Below are 18,347 nucleotides of genomic sequence, written 5' to 3' on the forward strand. Positions count from 1 at the left end.
CCGGGGCTCAGAGTCTCCTAGCGAGAGAAGGCCCATACACAGGCAGACTGTGAGTTTCCGTCTTTGTTTTATACCTCCATAACTAGCTAAGTGATAAAAATACACCTAAATTCTTAAAGCAGAGGCCTCTGCAGACAGGCCTGAATGTCTATATCCTAACAAGCAGTCCGGCATCCAACAGCCGCTGAATGAAGAGGCATGTCTCAGCAAGAGGACAGGCTGGATCCTTTGACAGGGAGTTTCCTGCCCACCCCGAGGCAACTAGCTGAGGCCAAGGGCTGGATGGACTATAGAGGGACAACTTTCCCCCTCTTATAAGCTCGCTCCCTGGGAAGTGGTGGTGTATGTTGGCCTGGGACAGTTGGCTGGACTAGCCCCAAAGTAGAATCAATCCCTAAATGAATTCCTGTCTCTCAGTGATCCAGGACCTTTTGAAAAGGATTAATAAAATCTCATCCAGAGACTGGTTCTCTTGAGAGTCCCGCGTGAGGTGGTTCGGCTGTCTCTAGATTCATTTCCAGCTCAACATGGTGCTGAATGTTTCCAGAGCAAGCCCATTCAGGAGCAGATGCTCCAGGGAAGATGCTCACATGTGACCCCATTGGGCGATCTTTCCAGGAGACCGGGAATGCTCTTTGGTGCCACCACATCGCTTGGAGCTGGCTTAAGAGTAGGTTTCCTGACCAAAACTTGGGAAATGTCTTGCATTCACCCTGACCCAAAGTCTCCTTGTTGGGTAACCTCCTATGGATGGACCATAAAAGGACCAGCAACTCTGGAAAGTCACTCAAGTTTTAATGTCGGGCAAAACCTCCAGAAGGTTGGGAGAAGTAGCCATGAGGCAGATTCTGCTCTCTTTTACCCCAGGGTGACTGTTGAGCGACTCCACAGAAAGCAATGAAGTTGCTCCGATCCGCGCCAAGATAACAAGAACAATTCTGCATCTTCTTTCAAAGGGTGAGTGGAAGAGGGCAGAGCAAAGGACTCCTATGGGAGTTAGCTCTGTCACTCACTGTGGGATGGGGGAGACCAACATTTTCAGCAGCAGGCACTGAATTTAGCAGCCAACTGTGAAACTCAGGGCCTTGGAGTCTACGTGGTCAACACCCACCGCTCCAGCTGAGGTCACTTCTTAAGCGTGAGGCTCAAGATCCATCCGGTTGGAGATGTAGAAGCAAAGGTACCAGTAAAAGTTTTGGCCATGTGTAGGGGAGTGAGGTGCCCCCGCTCCGGCCCTGAAGGGGTTAAAAGCAGCCCTGGAGAGGGCTGTGGCTGGGTAAAAGGGATTACAGCTGGGGGAAGCTGACTGTGTAGCTGACCACAGCTGTGGCCAGCTCAATCAGGGCCCAGCTGGCCCTTATAAGAGGGGTGGGGGCCAGGAGCAGAAGACTCTCTCTCTAGCTCTTGAGAGAGAAGGACCTGGCTGCCTGGGAGCTGAGCAGGGTACCTGAGGGGAGCAGTGCTGGGGAAAGGTAAGAGGAACTGGGGAGCTCCAGCCTGTTAACTCCCCAGGCTGCAGGCCTTGTGCAAGGCCTACGGAGGTACTGGGGCTGCAGAGGTATAGCCTGGGGTTAGGCAGAGGCAGCTGGTCCAAACCCCCTTGCCCGTGATGAGTGGTTTACAGACTGCAGTCTGCCCCAGTGAGCGGGAGCTAGATGACTGGCAGTAGCCACTGAGGCAAGGTGGGTTTAGAGGGTTGGGGGTTCCCTGGGAGGGGAGACCCAGAGTGTTGGGACACTGCCAAGGGGCAGCACCCCAAGGTAAAGGGGCACAGGGTCCGGGAGGGACACAGGGCCAGCGGCGGGTGAGACACTGGCCTGCAGAGGGCGCTCCGAAGGCTGGAAAGAGCTAATTCCCAGACGACCAGCAGGAGGTGCCGCACCGGTGAGTTGTTTCCTCGCTACACCATGTGACAAACTTACAAAACCACATAGGCTCCATCTCCCCAGACCAATCCAGGGCTATTCATTACTGGACTTATAGTTCTTTAGCTCTAAAGCCAAGCTGAATTTTCACCGACCAACGGGGGATAGGGGAGAAAGGCCAGGTTAGACAGTGTGGCTTTTTCCAAAGGACGGATCTGCTGGATAATTAACACAGAAAAGCAGATTCTGATCTGCCTCAACTCACATTCCTCCTTACAACAGTATGTCTGGAGCATTGGGCCCAAAAGGATCAAAGAAACCAGCTTATAAAATACAGTACAAGTTCACTCAGACTCTTGAGTATAAATAGTTTATTATTGATGGACACGTCCATTTTAACTGCTGTATTAAAATAAATAAGCCATTTAAAGTGCATACTAAATATATAGTATATATATTCCAGAAGTGTTTTTACAAAACAAGTTAGAGCATATATGACAATAATACACCTGAGTCTTAGTTCTTCCCCTGTGCACAGTTCAGGTCTTATTTAAATAGATGAGAACAAGTTCTTTCCAGACACCAGAGAACAAGTGTCCTAAAATCAGAGGTTCTCTGTCTATGGGGTTACACCCTTTCACACTCTTTAGGATGAGAGAAAAGGGAATCCCTAGATTCTTTTTGTAAAGGATGGAAAAGGTTAAGAAACTACTCCTCTAAACTCACTCCTGACTGAGTTGAGCTTAGTACTTGTGGATTAATCCACTGGTTGGAAATGATGTACTGTTAATAAATACTTAAACTGTATAGTCATATATTAAATATACCCCAGTATGGAGGAAGAAAATACATACATCTGAATGTCAGACAAGCTTTCACAGACAATGGGTGTTTTGTATTAAAAACACGCAGGTCTGGAACCACTGTTGCTTTACCTAAGGGGTTCAGAAGAGCATCAATGCAACAGAACAGGAGCAAGCTATGGAAGTCTTTATTCCAGAAGTGCAAAATCCCTCCAACTCCAGCTGAAGTCAAGGCAAGCTGCAGTCTCCTCTCCTTTAATGAAAAGATCAGGGCCCCAAAAACTTAGGAGCCAGCACTGCTCACTTTCTGCGGGCGGAATAGTATCTTACTCCAAGTAATGCTATTGCAGTGATAGACCCGAGCCTTTGATAAGTGCAGTTTGAAGTCAAGTTATTGGCACGATTGTAGTTGCTCTGTGCAGGGTTACCAGTCCCAAGCATTCAAAATATCACAAGTCAGGCTGCACAAAAATCATGAGCTTGGCTCAAAAAAAAAATCAGGAAATTTAAAATGGATATAAATAAAATTGGAATTCTTTTTATTTGCTTTCTGGATTTTGCACCTTTCGGGGCCACTTTTTTTCAGCATTTCTCCACAAACTAGAGCTAGGATTGATTTTTTTTTTTTTTGGGGGGGGGGGGGGGGGGAACGATTCCTGAGACTTTGATGCATTCACGTGACACCAGAGCCTGGAGCTTTAAGAAAAGGACTAAATATCCCAAGACTCCTCAAAGCCATGAAAGTTGGCAACTGTTGTATCTGCTAATTTAAGCCTCTCTAAATTGCTGTAAAAATCATCACAATCCGCTTAAATAACTCAAGAAGACTCCTGTGAAAGCTGTTGCGACCCCTGGCCCTGGTGACAATTAGGGGTGAAATAAGTTTTTTTTTAATAATCCTATTTATGCTGTTTGCATGTCACTCAGATTGTACAGTGGAAACCAGCTAGTCAATTTCCACCCTAAGCTAACACCACAACCAGGAAATGGAAATTGACTAGACATTGCGCTAGTGAGTAAGACCCAATTTTAGGAGCATCGCAGAAGGCTGTTTAAATTCTAAACAGACTCTTTCCAATTAAGTTTCAAACAGATGCATTTTCATACGTGTATTTTTAGTAGTAAACTTTTTTGGGGGGGGCCACACAGATGCTGACACTAGTCACTGTCAGACACATAATCACAGAATGCAAAATATAATGATTAGGCAAACACGCTCTTGTAACAAATCTGTCGCCTCTTAGGGCTTCATGGTGACAAGCTCAGATAGATCTCAGACCTTCCTGCTCCAGAAGAACAGGCCTCAATCTACTTCTACTAAAAGAGAATCTTCAGTAGCTTTCAGCAATGCAGGGCCTATGACACATGACTGAGCAGTTGCAATGCCAGCCAGCAGCGGGCAATGCCTAAACCACACTGATAAGCACCATACCCTAGCCGCTATAAGACCAGACAGATGACATAATACCACATGCAGCAGTGATCGGACAATCATAATACTGACAGTCACGGGAATTACTACGTCAGTACTCAGGTTGCCGTGTGCCCCAATGGAAATGTGTCTGTCCTTGTCAACGTTTAGAGCAACCCCCACACACAAATTAAAAAAAAAAGCAGCACCATTCATTCAATCTCCCAGTTGCTTACAATAAATTACAGAATGATAAAGAAACACATAATAATAAATATCACTGATTGCGAAAACCAGACCCACGCCAGTTCTTTGGTGTGGCAAGCGTACGCCTCACAGCGTGTTCCTTCCGTTTCAGTCCTGCTTCGAATGGAAACCAGCTGTCGCCACTCAAAGCGATGGTGCTGTCCCAGAGCTAGCAACACACCCATGTTTCCCCGGTGTCTGCTGCTGATTGTTACCCTGGGCATTTAGCTGGGTGGAATCTAGCCTCCACAACCTCTAGCAGAGTCCAAGAGAACCTAAGGTGATATACAGACTGCCACTCCCACCGCAGAGGTCCTTGCTCCCACCTATTGGTCAGCAGAGCTAGATAGCCTAAAGAGGCCAAAGAAGTTGTCTTTTTTGTTGGTTTGGTCCAGCTGCCAGTTCTCGATGTCTGTTTTATTAGTGTCCATCACCACATAGAGAGAGTCCCCTTTTTTCAGAGGTTGCAGAACCGCCGAGAACTTGGACATGGTCTCTTCCGACTTGGAGGACAAGTGCAGGGAGATGGTCAGAACACGGCTGTGGGTGTCTCCGGACACCTGGTTGATAATCAGTTCCACTGTTTGCTTCTTGCTGCACTTGGCAATGCATTTGACAGCAAGCTGGGCGTAGATAAAATAGAGGCCTCCGACCTTCACTTCCAGCTTGTGCGAGGTGTCATGGTAGTTGAAGTTGGAGCTGAAAACCACTCCATCAATACCCGTGGCGTGATAGAACCCCATTACCCTGTCCTTGATTACATCTGCAGAAACAGGGTAGAAGAGGGAAGGCATGTTAGTCATCTTTGAAGAGGTGGGGATAAATACTCAGTTTCCCCAGCTGCGAAATGGGGAGAAATGATTGCGACCTTTGCAAAGCACTGATGAAAAGGGCGATAGAAGAGCTAGGGCCGACAAAGTATGGGAGTGTAGGAGTGAACTGGCTAGTCAATGCATGCACCGCAGTGACCTCTGCTGGCTGGAGTCTTAACTGTTCAACCATGTGTCCGGCTCTGCACTGACAAGAGCTAATGAGAGGTTCTCCTTTAGCGGCAGGGGTTGTCTAACCACCCCAATCCTCAGCTCCATGCCGGATGGGGCCATCCTACCGCAGAGCCCTGAGCTATGGCTACTGACGATCCAGCCCCAGTACGAGCTCATGGGTCCGAGCCAGGGGGTTTACAGGCATTCCCTCACCCTGGGACCGCTGCCTTAGGACTTCTCCGCATCCGGTGTTATTTTTGCAAGCAGTGAAACCATCTCCTTCCCACTCCCATAGGCAGGAGAAGGTCACATGCTGCAGAATTAGCCAACATGACTCATGTCAATCTAGCAGCTGGGACTCTGTTCGCATGAGCCATGAACAAGGTATTCAGAGCTTTAGCACTCTCTAGGGTCCGCTGCTGGCAACGCACCCTAGATTCCTATCTCCACAGCTTTCTCTTTATGCTCTGCCTTAACGGAGCCTTTAGGCAGAGTCTGTATCCTATATGGTCACAGTGCCCCCTTTCTAGACACCCTACTGGATTCTCCCAAGCACGTATAACCAAGACAACGGGCATTGACTCTAGGAGGGGTGAGGTGCTCATGAAATATACAGCAGCAATCATTGCAGGGAGAGAAAAATCCACCGTTAACTCTTCGGAGGCTGGGAAATACATCCACACAGCCTTGTTACCGATGCATTTGTCCAAGTCAGGAGGCTGGCGAGCCCCCAGAGGTCGAGTGGTTAGGTGAAATAACAAATCAGCACCACCTCACCGTCTCTTTTATGGCTCTTTCACGCAGAGAGACCTCAAAAGCACTCACTGCTTGACTCCAGCAGCTTGATACGTCAAAATCACTTATGTCTACCGTGGAAATGCAGCCACCTCTGGGGTGGAGCAGAACGGATTTACGAGCAATTTAGTGTCACATCCCTAAATCCTCCATTGTGCCCTCAAATTTAAGAATCATCTGTCTTACGCCTTCCTCCTCCACCACCTTCATGTCTGAACACTTCACAATACTCCTGTGACAGCCACCCAGTTTCAGAGAGGAAGCAAATGGGGGATCTCACTTATCCAACAGAAAGTATGTCTGTGGTTTAGGTCGGCAGAATATAACTAGAGTTTGAATTTAGTCAAGACAGTGAAGGTAGCAACCTACAGGATTTTTGCCTAAGGGAGCAGGAGTAGACAAGAATTTGGTTTGGCATTGCATCCAAAATGTAATGTGGTCTGGGGGTCTGGTTTAGAGGATAGAGCACCCCTGATTAAATGAACACTGGTTTAGTTGGATGGGAGAGGTGTTAAGTATTGGTCCAGCTCAAACCTGCTTAGATCTGCAGTGTGACAGAGACAGATTTCCCTACTGTACAAACAGCATGAGTTTTAAAGTCTCCTTTGATGCACAGATGGCATGAAGCTAGGGGAATTATCCAGTACCCTGCCACAGGCGGACAGCAGTTACATTGGTTCGTGTATACCAGCGATGCAAACAATCTATTAGTCTCCCATCCCAGAGCTTCCAAGGGATTTAGATCCCCCAAACTCCCATTTTTTCCCCCTTCAGGAAGGGGAAAACATGAGCCATCAATGTCAAGTAACTGTAAAATACTCACCGCTTGTGGGCAATACCTGGGCACCAGCCTCCTGAAAAGAAGGAAAGAGAGTGTTTGTTTTACAAACAAAGATGCACTTGACCATGCTCGAGAACAGCTGTTTTCTGCAAGGGTCAGACAAGATACTCTTCCCACCCCCAGACACAGGAGCGAAGAGAGCAGCACCAACTAGATCATATAAACTAGACCCAATGGGCGTAGACTCAAAGGCAGGGCCCGAGCGCATGCCAACTTTTGGGGAAGTTGAGATGCAGAACTTTAGAGCGGAGACGCTGACAGCTGGAATGAAAAGGACTTTCCAGCAGCCTGACTGGTCACACACAGTGACAGTTTACAAAGGCGGGCGCTGAGGTTTCTGGGCTGTTTTCCTGTGACGTCCCAGGCCTGGTTTTCAAGTTATGCCTGTGGCAGCTGTTGACTTCAGTTTGTGTCGCAAGAACCCAGCACCTCTAGAAATTGGGCCCCAAGGGGGCAAGTCAAGCACTGGGTTAAATGGAGAGCGCTCCCCATCATAGGTGCTGGAACCAGGGGTGCGCCCGCACCCCCTGGCTGGAAGTGGTTTCCATTACATACAAGGGTTACAGTTTGGTTCAGTGGGTCTCAGCATTGCCCGCTACACAAAGCGTTCCAGCACCTCTCTCCCAGTCCTGCTTAGCTGGCAGGATCCGTGACAAAACCTAAAGCAACTACTGGCAGCTGACAGAAGATTTAGGGCTTAAAGTGCCACATCCCTAAATCACCCACTGTGCCCTAAGATTAAGAATCAGCCGCCTCACACCATCCTCCTCCCGTGCCTGTAGCATCTGGACACTGCCCAGGACTCCTGTGACATAGGAGAGTGGGGAAACTGATGCAGGGAGATGAAGTGACTTGCTCGGGGTCACACAGACAGTCTGTGGCAGAGCTGGGAATTCGACACAAGTCTCCCTCGGCCCAGGCCAGCACCCTACCCCCTAGGCCACCCTTCCTCAGCATGCAGCTCCTTGCTCCTGAAGCGGTTAAGCACTGGCTGCCCAAACAACTAGTGCACTCGGGTGTTTACACCAAGTGTTGGAGAGGGGTCGGGAAGGTCTGGTATGGAAAGCGGGAGAGGAGGACCCCACAGGGGCACGGAGACAGACAGCTAGCCAAGGGGAGAGATGCTACCCCCACTATCTCCGCACACACGGAGCCCACCCGCACCCCCAGCGGGGCCAGACAAACAGATCTCCCGCCCCCAGACCGACCGATCCCCACGCTCCAGCGACAGGCAGGAGGGGAAGGGCCAGACCCACAGACCCCTGCCTTGTGGGCAGGGAGACAGATGGGGGCCCCCGCTCGCTGGGGCAGACAGGCAGGGGACCCTGGGCTGGACAGACGCCTCCCCACCACTCCGTTACCTTTCCCATGCTGAGCGAGAGGAGGGGACGCTCGGGGGTCTCCAGCGGCGGGGGCAGGACCCTCCAGACCGAGAACAAGGCGAGCGTCAGGAGCGCTGCGCCCAGGGCGCCCAGCCCCAGAAGCAGGCACCAGTCCAGGCTCCGGCAGGGGCAGGCGCGCCGGGAGCCGGCCTGGAGGAGGCTCTCGGGGTCCTGGCTGCGCTCTAGAGCCGTCATGGGGGCAGGCGGCGGCTCCCTCCGGGCTGGGGGGGTCCGAGGCCGAAATGAGCCAGCGGCGCCCAGCGCAGGGGCTTTATAGGCGCGGGGCGGACCCGGGAGGAAGGGAGGGAGGCGCCGAGGGAAGCGGGAGCGCGGCTGAGAATTTCCACTGACAGCGCCGGGGGCAGGAAAGGGAAGAGAGCTGCGGGGAAAGCAGCGCGCTCATCATGGGGAGCCGGCCCGGGGCCGCGGGGGGGAGAGAGGCGGAGACAGCGACAGGGAGACCGGGGATGCGTGAGAAAGAACTGATGAGTGTGAAAGAAAGACGGGTTAAGTGAGAGAGAGGGCTGTCACGGAGTCCCTGGGCGATGCTCTGGAACTGCTCCCCATGAAGCCAGTCAGGACTCTGGGGCAGTCGCCTTTCTGTGAACAGCCTGTCTTCAGGACACGCAGCTCACACAGCTTCCACCTTCCTGGGTCTGACCTCGGAGCATTCAGCATCCTCTGCCCCACCGTGCGCTTCCCACCGCGAGTCCGCTCAGGCGGGGCTCCTGGGGAAGCCAGAGGGTCCTGCACCCCAACTTCGCAGTCAGACGTGACTCTCAGCCAGCCAGTAAAACAGAAGGTTTATTAGACGACAGGAACATGGTCTAAAACAGAGCTTGCAGGTGCAGAGAACGGGACCCCTCAGCTGGGTCCATTCTGGGGGGCAGTGAGCCAGACAACCACGTCTGCACTTCACTCCATGTCCCAGCCAGCCCCAAACTGAAAACCCCCTCCAGCCCCTCCTCCTCTGGGCTTTGTTCCTTTCCCGGGCCAGGTGGTCACCTGATTCCTTTGTTCTCCAACCCTTCAGCTCTCACCTTGCAGGGGGGAAGGGCCCAGGCCATCAGTTGCCAGGAAACAGGGTGTCGGCCATTCTCTGTGTCCAGACTCCTGCACACACATGCCCTCTAGGGCACTGCAATGATCATACACCCTTACCCCACCACCTAGATACTTAAGAACTGCCTAGGGGAAACTGAGGCACCCCCACACTATTCAGAGGAAACATTAAGAACAGTCCCACTTCGTCACATCTCTCCCCCCTTCGAGATCGAACTGAGCGGGGTCACTTTAGCCGGTGACCTGGGGAAGTTCGAAGCCACCAACGTTCCCATGGATGCCCCAGCATCTCTCCCATTCCTTGGTAGGAGTTACACCAGGCCCTTCCAGTTTCACGCCCTCCCTTAGATCAGGGGTGGTTGATAGCACTCGCAGGCCGCATGTGGGAAGGTTTATGCAGCCCATGCCCTTTGGCCACCCCAAGAATGTCTCCCCATTGACCATCACCTTCTACTCCCACTGGAGGTCCGAGGGGCCTGGCCCCAGGAAACTCCACACAGACATATAGGTTGGGGTCAGGAGTGGGAGCCTGTCCACATCCCCAACCATCTGGCTGACGGAGTCTATGGCCTTGGGACCCAGCAAGGGAGCTAAACACCGGGGCTTTTCCGCAGGGTCCCCCTGGTTCAAATCGTCAGCCTGCTCAAAGGCAGTGAGGTGGGCATCCACACACCCCCCCTCCTTAACCAGGGGCAGCAATTTAGTCTCGAGGTTCCCTGCGGAACTGGCCCCCCGGGATCTATCCCCACTCACCCCGGGGAGGTCCCCTGGGCCTCTCCGCTCCCCCACCGCCAGTTCATGCTGCTGCTGCTTCTGCAGCTCTTTCTCGGGCTCTCGCTGTCTCCCACAGTCCTCTTGCTCTCTCAGACTCAGCTCCAATCCCGTCCGTCTCGATCCCCCGATGGGGAACCCGATCGTGAAGACCCCCGTCTGGTCGGGGACAGGAGTCTTGGCGATGCCTGGCTCCCGCTTCAGCTGCTCCCAGATCCTGCTATAGCCCCATTTGGGGTCAGGAATCTGTTCCTTAGAGCGGTCATCCTCCTCCAGCTGCACGATTAACTCTGCTTTGGTGAACTTTCCAACGCTCAACCCTCTCTTTTTGCACAGGGTTACACTGTCCTTCTTAAGGAGACGGGGACAGGCCATCACTCCGCTCTCCCAAGTTGTTGTGGACTCACAGGCCCGTGTGTTCTCAGCTCCCCACGGTTTCCAGGGAGAACCCCTAGTGTGCCAGCCCTTCTCAAGGTCACCACCTCTTTGCCAGGGTCGAGCTGCAGACTCCTCCGCCCCTGAGACTGCTCACTGCAGTCCCCAGGGGGACCCCATTACTGCACAGTATTTCTCGCTGGTCACACACTCCCAGGGGTTAACCGCCCCCCGAAACCGCTCCTCTCTGAGCCTTCAGCAGGCCTGGTCCTCGGCAATCCCCCTTCGTGTTACTGCTCCCCAGTCACTTACTGCAGGAAGCGCCATCCACGGGGTGCAGTACATCCCACCTCTGCCACCAGTGGTCACGGAGTCCCTGGGCGATGCTCTGGAACTGCTCCCCATGAAGCCAGTCAGGACTCTGGGGCAGTCGCCTTTCTGTGAACAGCCTGTCTTCAGGACACGCAGCTCACACAGGTTCCACCTTCCTGGGTCTGACCTCGGAGCATTCAGCATCCTCTGCCCCTCCGTGCGCTTCCCACAGCGAGTCCGCTCAGGCGGGGCTCCTGGGGAAGCCAGAGGGTCCTGCACCCCAACTTCGCAGTCAGACGTGACTCTCAGCCAGCCAGTAAAACAGAAGGTTTATTAGACGACAGGAACATGGTCTAAAACAGAGCTTGCAGGTGCAGAGAACGGGACCCCTCAGCTGGGTCCATTCTGGGGGGCAGTGAGCCAGACAACCACGTCTGCACTTCACTCCATGTCCCAGCCAGCCCCAAACTGAAAACCCCCTCCAGCCCCTCCTCCTCTGGGCTTTGTTCCTTTCCCGGGCCAGGTGGTCACCTGATTCCTTTGTTCTCCAACCCTTCAGCTCTCACCTTGCAGGGGGGAAGGGCCCAGGCCATCAGTTGCCAGGAAACAGGGTGTCGGCCATTCTCTGTGTCCAGACTCCTGCACACACATGCCCTCTAGGGCACTGCAATGATCATACACCCTTACCCCACCACCTAGATACTTAAGAACTGCCTAGGGGAAACTGAGGCACCCCCACACTATTCAGAGGAAACATTAAGAACAGTCCCACTTCGTCACAAGGGCATAGGAAGAAAGACTGAGATGGCATGGGAAGGGGGGGTGGGCAGAGGGGTGTGTGGGGTGGCATGGGAAAGGGGGGTGGGCAGAGGGGTGAGTGAGGTGGCATGGGAAGGAGGGATGGGCAAAGGGGAGTGTGAGGTGGCATGGGAAGGGGGGGTGGGCCAAGGGGAGTGTGAGGTGGCATGGGAAAGGAGGGTGGGCAAAGAGGTGTGTAAGGTGGCATGGGAAGGGGGGGTGGGCCAAGGGGAGTGTGAGGCCAAGGGGAGTGTGAGGGAAGGAGGGATGGGCTAAAGTGTGTGTGAGGTGGCATGGGAAGGGGGGTGGGCAAAGGGGAGTGTGAGATGGCATGGGAAGGGGGATAGGCAAAGGGATGTGTGAGATGGCATGGTAAGGAGGGATGGGCAAAGGGGTGTGTGAGATGGCATGGTAAGGAGGGATGGGCAAAGGGGTGTGTAAGGTGGCATGGGAAGGGGGGATGGGCCAAGGGGTGTTTGAGATGGCATGGTAAGGAGGGATGGGCAAAGGGGTGTGTAAGGTGGCATGGGAAGGGGGGATGGGCCAAGGGGTGTTTGAGATGGCATGGGAGGGGGCTGAGCTAAGGGGAGGGTCAGATGGTGTGACGGGATCTCCCTGGGGTTCAGCCTGGGACCGGGATGTGGCCTGGGACTGTGCCCCCTGCACTCTCCACAGCCTGGGCTGTCTCTCACAATGCCTTGCTAGTGACCAGCAGCAAGCCCCTCCAGGAGCTGTGATCACTCAGCGCAACAGCATGTGAAGCCCCATACCCAGCTAGATTGCATGAATGCTCCCAGAGCCACTCATCAATCACGCAGAGAAAGGCACCAGCCAAATCCCCCCAGTTCCCAGCCCTGTACCCCAGGAATATACCATCTTGTACTGCCCAAGATGGGCAATGAAAATTTATTAATTGGTTCACCACTTCAACAATGGAAAGTGGACATACACCAGCCTTTGCCAACCTGAGCAGATTTGCCCCACACTTCATACAAACTCACTGGTAAAGATAAACAAACAAATTTATTGACTATAAAAGGTAGATTTTAAGTGATTATAAATCAAAGCACAAGAAGTCAAATTTGGTCAAATGAAATAAAAGCAAAACGCATTCTAAGCTGATATTTCCGTGCCCTTACAAACTTAGATGCTTCTCACCACAGGCTGGCTGGTTGCCCTTCAGCCAGGCTCTCCCCTTTGATCAGCGCTTCAGTCGCTGGGTGTGGTGTCTGTAGGTGTAGGTGGAAGAGAGAGGAAGAGCATGGCAAACCTCTCTCCCTTTTATCATGTTCTTTCTTCCCTTTTGGTTTTGCCTCTCACCCCCCACTTCAGAGTCAGCTGAGCATTACCTCATTGCAGTCCCAAACTGACCCAGGGAAGGGGTTTCACTCACTCCAGAGTCCAACAGATCCTTTGTTGCTGCCTAGGCAGGTGTCCTTTGTTCCTGTGAGGCTGGGCTGGGTTTGTCCCATACATGCCCTGATGAGGCGTGAACTGCCCCTCTGCTCCTGGAGAGTGTTTGCCTGGCCTTGTTTTAAGCCATGAGGACACATTTTCAGCCTCATAACTATATACATGAAATTACAACATATAACCTCACTATAACAACAATGCTCAGGGCATCATGGGCCTTCCGAAGACACCCAACATGACAAACTTTGCTTTGGATACCACACAGTCATATTATAAGGATGAACATGGGGGTGCAGGGTGTCCCCCCAAGGTACCGAGTGTCACACCTGCCCCCTTAGTTTTCTGCAAGAAGGTTAGTCACTGACTATCTCGAAGGCAGTTTGTGTTACAGTTCTCTTGGCATCCAACCATTAAGGCCATAAGGCAGCATGCCTCAGTTTCCCCCTCACCCAGCAAACCAGGTTTGTTGTGGTTTCTCTGCTGTGGTCTGTTTACAGGTATTAACTGAAAAGTAGCATTAGCACAAGGTTTAACATCCGTGTCAAAATTCTTAGCCCCAAAACTTACCAAAACATTTTATCACAGATGGACATTTACAGGTATCTTAATAATACCAGGCCCTCTGTTCAGATATTCTAGTTTGAGGTTAGTTTGTTCATCACCCAGGGTGTCCTTTGACTCTCTCCCGTGTAATCAGTCACTGGCTTTTCTTTCCCTTCAGTGTTCCCCTCTGTGTGGGCTCTTAATTTAATCAGGTTTCTGGAATTTTGGTGCCTCAGGGTCTGGCAAGGTAGGTGTTCAGGGGGATCCTGCACATTGGCTGGCCCTTTGGGGAGCGGTCTCCCAACCCCAGGACTGTACATATACAGAAAATACAGCTCCTCTTTTGGGGTTACCCGGTGTTTCCCCCTCCCAGCACTGAGTCCTTCCCTGTGCCCGAGAGGGCTGTGATCTGTGCCCTCTGGGCTAGGTGTGTTTACCCTTTGATCAGAAGTACCTTTCCCCATCAGCTTTTCCATAACTGCTCTCTGCATCTCACCAGCCTGAGGGAAAACGCCCCCTTTTCTGTCAGGTGGGTCATTTGTGTTCTCACAAATTACCACCTGGCAATTTCCTGGTCTCAGGTCCAGGCACTGGAGCTGCATCTTGATGTAAAGAGACACAGTTACTTCCAAAAAACTTATCAGAAATAGCATCCTGACAAACTGGGACTTGGATTGGGGCACCCTCCGCCACCCCTTTCTCTGTCCCAGAGAAGTCAGTTGTGTGACTGCTCCCCTCCAGGAAGTCGGTCACACAGGTCCCCCCTCAAAACCCAAGTCACAGGCTGAGTGCCTGGGTGCACAGATGCTGACTCAGCCATTCTGTCCTGGGCATCCTCTCCCAAATGACCAGCGAGGAGACATTCCTGTGCCCGCACTATTCCTTCCCCAGTTTCCTCCTCTGGGCCCCGTCCTAAGACACGTTTCTCTGTGCTCCCTAGGAAGAGTTCTGTCCCTTGTTCATCTGCAAAACTCTGCCAGCTAACAACTGGGGCAGTTTTCATAATCACTGACAACCCCTCTCCTGCCCCTGCACTTGGGGGCAGGTTGTCTTCTGCTGTGAAGGAGCTAGTCTCAGCCTCTCCCATACTTGGAAGCACCCTGTTTCCCTGTGTTACAGAGTCACAGGAATCCTCACCCACCTCAGTGGTTTTTGAGATCCTCTGCCCCTTCTCTGGGCTCTCCTCTGGGACAAATTTCTCTGTGCTCCCTAGAGCCAGTTTTGCCTCTGGTTCAGCTGCGACCTGCTGGCAGCTAATAACCTGGACAATTCTCTCCCTGGCAGGCATTACGCTCCCATCCCTTCCTGATGTGGTGTTGCCTTCAGCTGCAGTCCAGGAATTTGTCTCAACCACCCTCCCATCTGGAAGCATGTGGCTTCCCCCTGCTGCAGAAGAATCAAGGAGACTCTCTCCCATTCTCTCAGCAGTTCCTGAGAAAACTCTTACCCTTTCCCTCGGGGGTCCCAGCATAAAACCCCCTCCTGCTGCAGGCAAATATTTTAACCTGAGCTACACAGAAAAAATCATTACCAAGGAGCAGGTCGACTAGGAGGTGTTCCATTACCCCCACAGTCAAAACACTTTCCAAACCTTCCCAAGCCACGTGGATTTTAGCTAGTGGTATAAGGAATCTGCATTTGCCCACTCCCACGGTCTTTGCCATTTGGCCAGGCAACATACTGGCCTTTGGGACCACACTCTGCTTAACCAGAGAGATCTGGGTCCCTGTATCCCTCTGCCCCAAGTATTCCCTGCCATCAATTTGGACAGCCTTAACATGCTCCATATCTGGTTCTGCAGAGGCTAACCTCCCAGAACCAATATGATCGGTTTCCATTGCTTGGGGGCGGTTCTGTGTTGAGGACAGCAGAACTAACATGAGCTATTGGTTGCCTGCTTCCTCCTAGCACAGGGTATCTATTCCTCAGGTGATCAGTGGAATTACACCAATAGCACCTTCCGGGCTCTTCTGCTTGAACAGGAGATTTGGGATGAGGATTAGCAGTAGAGAGCTGTTTTTGGGTCAGAGACTGTTCAGGCCCCCAGCCCCCTTCTCTCTCCCCAGGGGCAAAATGGGATCCTCCCTTCCCACCAGTTGTAAACCCCTCTTTCTGTGGCCTGCCCTCAATAGACGCCTGAGTCTGTTCAAAGGCATCCACTAAAAAAGCCATCTCGTCCACAGACTTGACATCTTTGTCCCATAGACACTGCTTCACATCAGCCTTATATGAGCCACAAGATCAAGCTTTCCTTCAAAACTTGCCACCTCCTTACCCCTCTCCCATTTTCCCAACAAATCTTTCATTTTATTTACATATGCCCCATTACTCATACCAATTTCCCTCTTAAGATTCCTAAATTTAACTCGATATGTTTCAGGGGTAATTTGAAAACTTCACAAAACCGTATCTTTAAATTTACAGTAGTCTAAAGCATCTTCAATAGGCATTCCATTGAATACATTTCGAGCTTTACTAGTTAATTTAACAATCAGGGAAGGAACTCTCTTATCATCAGGGATTTCATGTATTCCACACAGTCTTTCAAAAGTAGTCAGATATTCAGCAATATCGTCCTCCTCACTGTATGCAGGACATAAGTGTTCCCATTTGTGGATTTTTGGAGTGATGAGAGTCGTTGGGGTTGGGGGGTTCTGGTTCTGCTTCTCTAGCAGGTCAAGCTGGTGTCTTTGCTCTCTTTCTCTTTCTTAATGACAGGTTTCAGAGGAACAGCCGTGTTAGTCTGTATTCGCAAAAAGAAAAGGAGGACTTGTGGCACCTTAGAGACTAACCAATTTATTTGAGCATGAGCTTTCGTGAGCTACAGCTCACTTCATCGGATGCATACCGTGGAAACTGCAGAAGACATTATATACACACAGAGACCATGAAACAATACCTCCTCCCACCCCACTGTCCTGCTGGTAATAGCTTATCTAAAGTGATCATCAAGTTGGACCATTTCCAGCACAAATCCAGGTTTTCTCACCCTCCGCCCCCCCCCCCCCCCCCACAAACTCACTCTCCTGCTGGTAATAGCCCATCCAAAGTGACAACTCTCTACACAATGTGCATGATAATCAAGGTGGGCCATTTCCTGCACAAATCCAGGTTCTCTCACCCCCTCACCCCCCTCCAAAAAACACACACACAAACTCACTGTCCTGCTGGTAATAGCTCATCCAAAGTGACCACTTTCCCTACAATGTGCATGATAATCAAGGTGGGCCATTTCCAGCACAAATCCAGGTTCTCTCACCCCCTCACCCCCCTCCAAAAAACACACACACAAACTCACTGTCCTGCTGGTAATAGCTCATCCAAAGTGACCACTTTCCCTACAATGTGCATGATAATCAAGGTGGGCCATTTCCAGCACAAATCCAGGTTTTCTCACCCCCCCCCCACCCCCATACACACACAAACTCACTCTCCTGCTGGCAATAGCTCATCCAAACTGACCACTCTCCAAGTTTAAATCCAAGTTTAACCAGAACGTCCGGGGGGGGGGGGTTAGGAAAAAACAAGGGGAAATAGGCTACCTTGCATAATGACTTAGCCACTCCCAGTCTCTATTTAAGCCTAAATTAATAGTATCCAATCTGCAAATGAATTCCAATTCAGCAGTTTCTCGCTGGAGTCTGGATTTGAAGTTTTTTTGTTTTAAGATAGCGACCTTCATGTCTGTGATTGCGTGACCAGACAGATTTAAGTGTTCTCCGACTGGTTTATGAATGTTATAATTCTTGACATCTGATTTGTGTCCATTTATTCTTTTACGTAGAGACTGTCCAGTTTGACCAATGTAAATGGCAGAGGGGCATTGCTGGCACATGATGGCATATATCACATTGGTGGATGTGCAGGTGAACGAGCCTCTGATAGTGTGGCTGATGTTATTAGGCCCTGTGATGGTGTCCCTTGAAAGATATGTGGGCACAGTTGGCAATGGGCTTTGTTGCAAGGATAAGTTCCTGGGTTAGTGGTTCTGTTGTGTGGTATGTGGTTGTTGGTGAGTATTTGCTTCAGGTTGGGGGGCTGTCTGTGTGTGTTTTTTGGAGGGGGGTGAGGGGGTGAGAGAACCTGGATTTGTGCAGGAAATGGCCCACCTTGATTATCATGCACATTGTGTAGAGAGTTGTCACTTTGGATGGGCTATCACCAGCAGGAGAGTGAGTTTGTGTGTGGGGGGGTGGAGGGTGAGAAAACCTGGATTTGTGCTGGAAATGGCCCAACTTGATGATCACTTTAGATAAGCTATTACCAGCAGGACAGTGGGGTGGGAGGAGGTATTGTTTTATGATCTCTGTGTGTATATAAAGTCTGCTGCAGTTTCCACAGTATGCATCCGATGAAGTGAGCTGTAGCTCACGAAAGCTCATGCTCAGATAAATTGGTTAGTCTCTAAGGTGCCACAAGTCCTCCTTTTCTTTTTTCTCTTTCTTCTCTCTCTTTCTCTTCTCTCTCTCTCTCTCTCTTTCTTGTCTGTCTCTCTCTTTCTCTTCTCTCTCTCTCTCTCTCTCTCTTTTTTCTCTCTCATTCTCTTTTTCTTTTATCTCCAGTTCTCAGTTGTAATAATCTCTGGTGCTCCCTCTCCTTTTCTGCAACCTGCAGCCTAAAAAGCTCCAACTTCGCAATCGCTTCACTGCTTTCACTCATTTTCCTGCTTTCCTGTTCTTACTTCCCTTTCCCAAAATAAGCAAACAGGAAATAACAAAACTGTGATCTCCTCTGACTAGTGTTAGCC

General features: G+C 51.2%; 1 protein-coding gene across 1 annotated transcript; it reads right to left on the reverse strand.

Annotated features, from left to right (window-relative positions):
* Positions 1–3,307: 3,307 nt before the first annotated feature.
* TNFSF9 (TNF superfamily member 9) lies at positions 3,308–8,592 on the reverse strand. Its single transcript, XM_048832160.2, has 3 exons — positions 8,306–8,592; positions 6,927–6,957; positions 3,308–5,088 (listed from the first exon to the last, which is right to left on the reverse strand). Exons 1-3 carry the CDS (start codon positions 8,519–8,521, stop codon positions 4,652–4,654), a joined length of 684 nt encoding a protein of 227 aa, XP_048688117.1. The 5' UTR covers positions 8,522–8,592; the 3' UTR covers positions 3,308–4,651.
* Between the last annotated feature and the right edge of the window lie 9,755 nt (positions 8,593–18,347).

This window comes from Caretta caretta, chromosome 20 (genome assembly GCF_965140235.1).
Source record: "Caretta caretta isolate rCarCar2 chromosome 20, rCarCar1.hap1, whole genome shotgun sequence".
Lineage (NCBI taxonomy): Eukaryota > Metazoa > Chordata > Testudines > Cheloniidae > Caretta > Caretta caretta.

Excerpts from the sequence above, each read along its gene's own strand:
- TNFSF9 (XM_048832160.2), bottom strand. The coding sequence starts at position 8,521 with ATGACGGCTCTAGAGCGCAGCCAGGACCCCGAGAGCCTCCTCCAGGCC. Across the intron at positions 6,958-8,305 it reads TCTCGCTCAGCATGGGAAAG|GAGGCTGGTGCCCAGGTATT; the intron begins GTAACGGAGTGG and ends CCTTCTTTTCAG. Across the intron at positions 5,089-6,926 it reads CCAGGTATTGCCCACAAGCG|ATGTAATCAAGGACAGGGTA; the intron begins GTGAGTATTTTA and ends CTGTTTCTGCAG.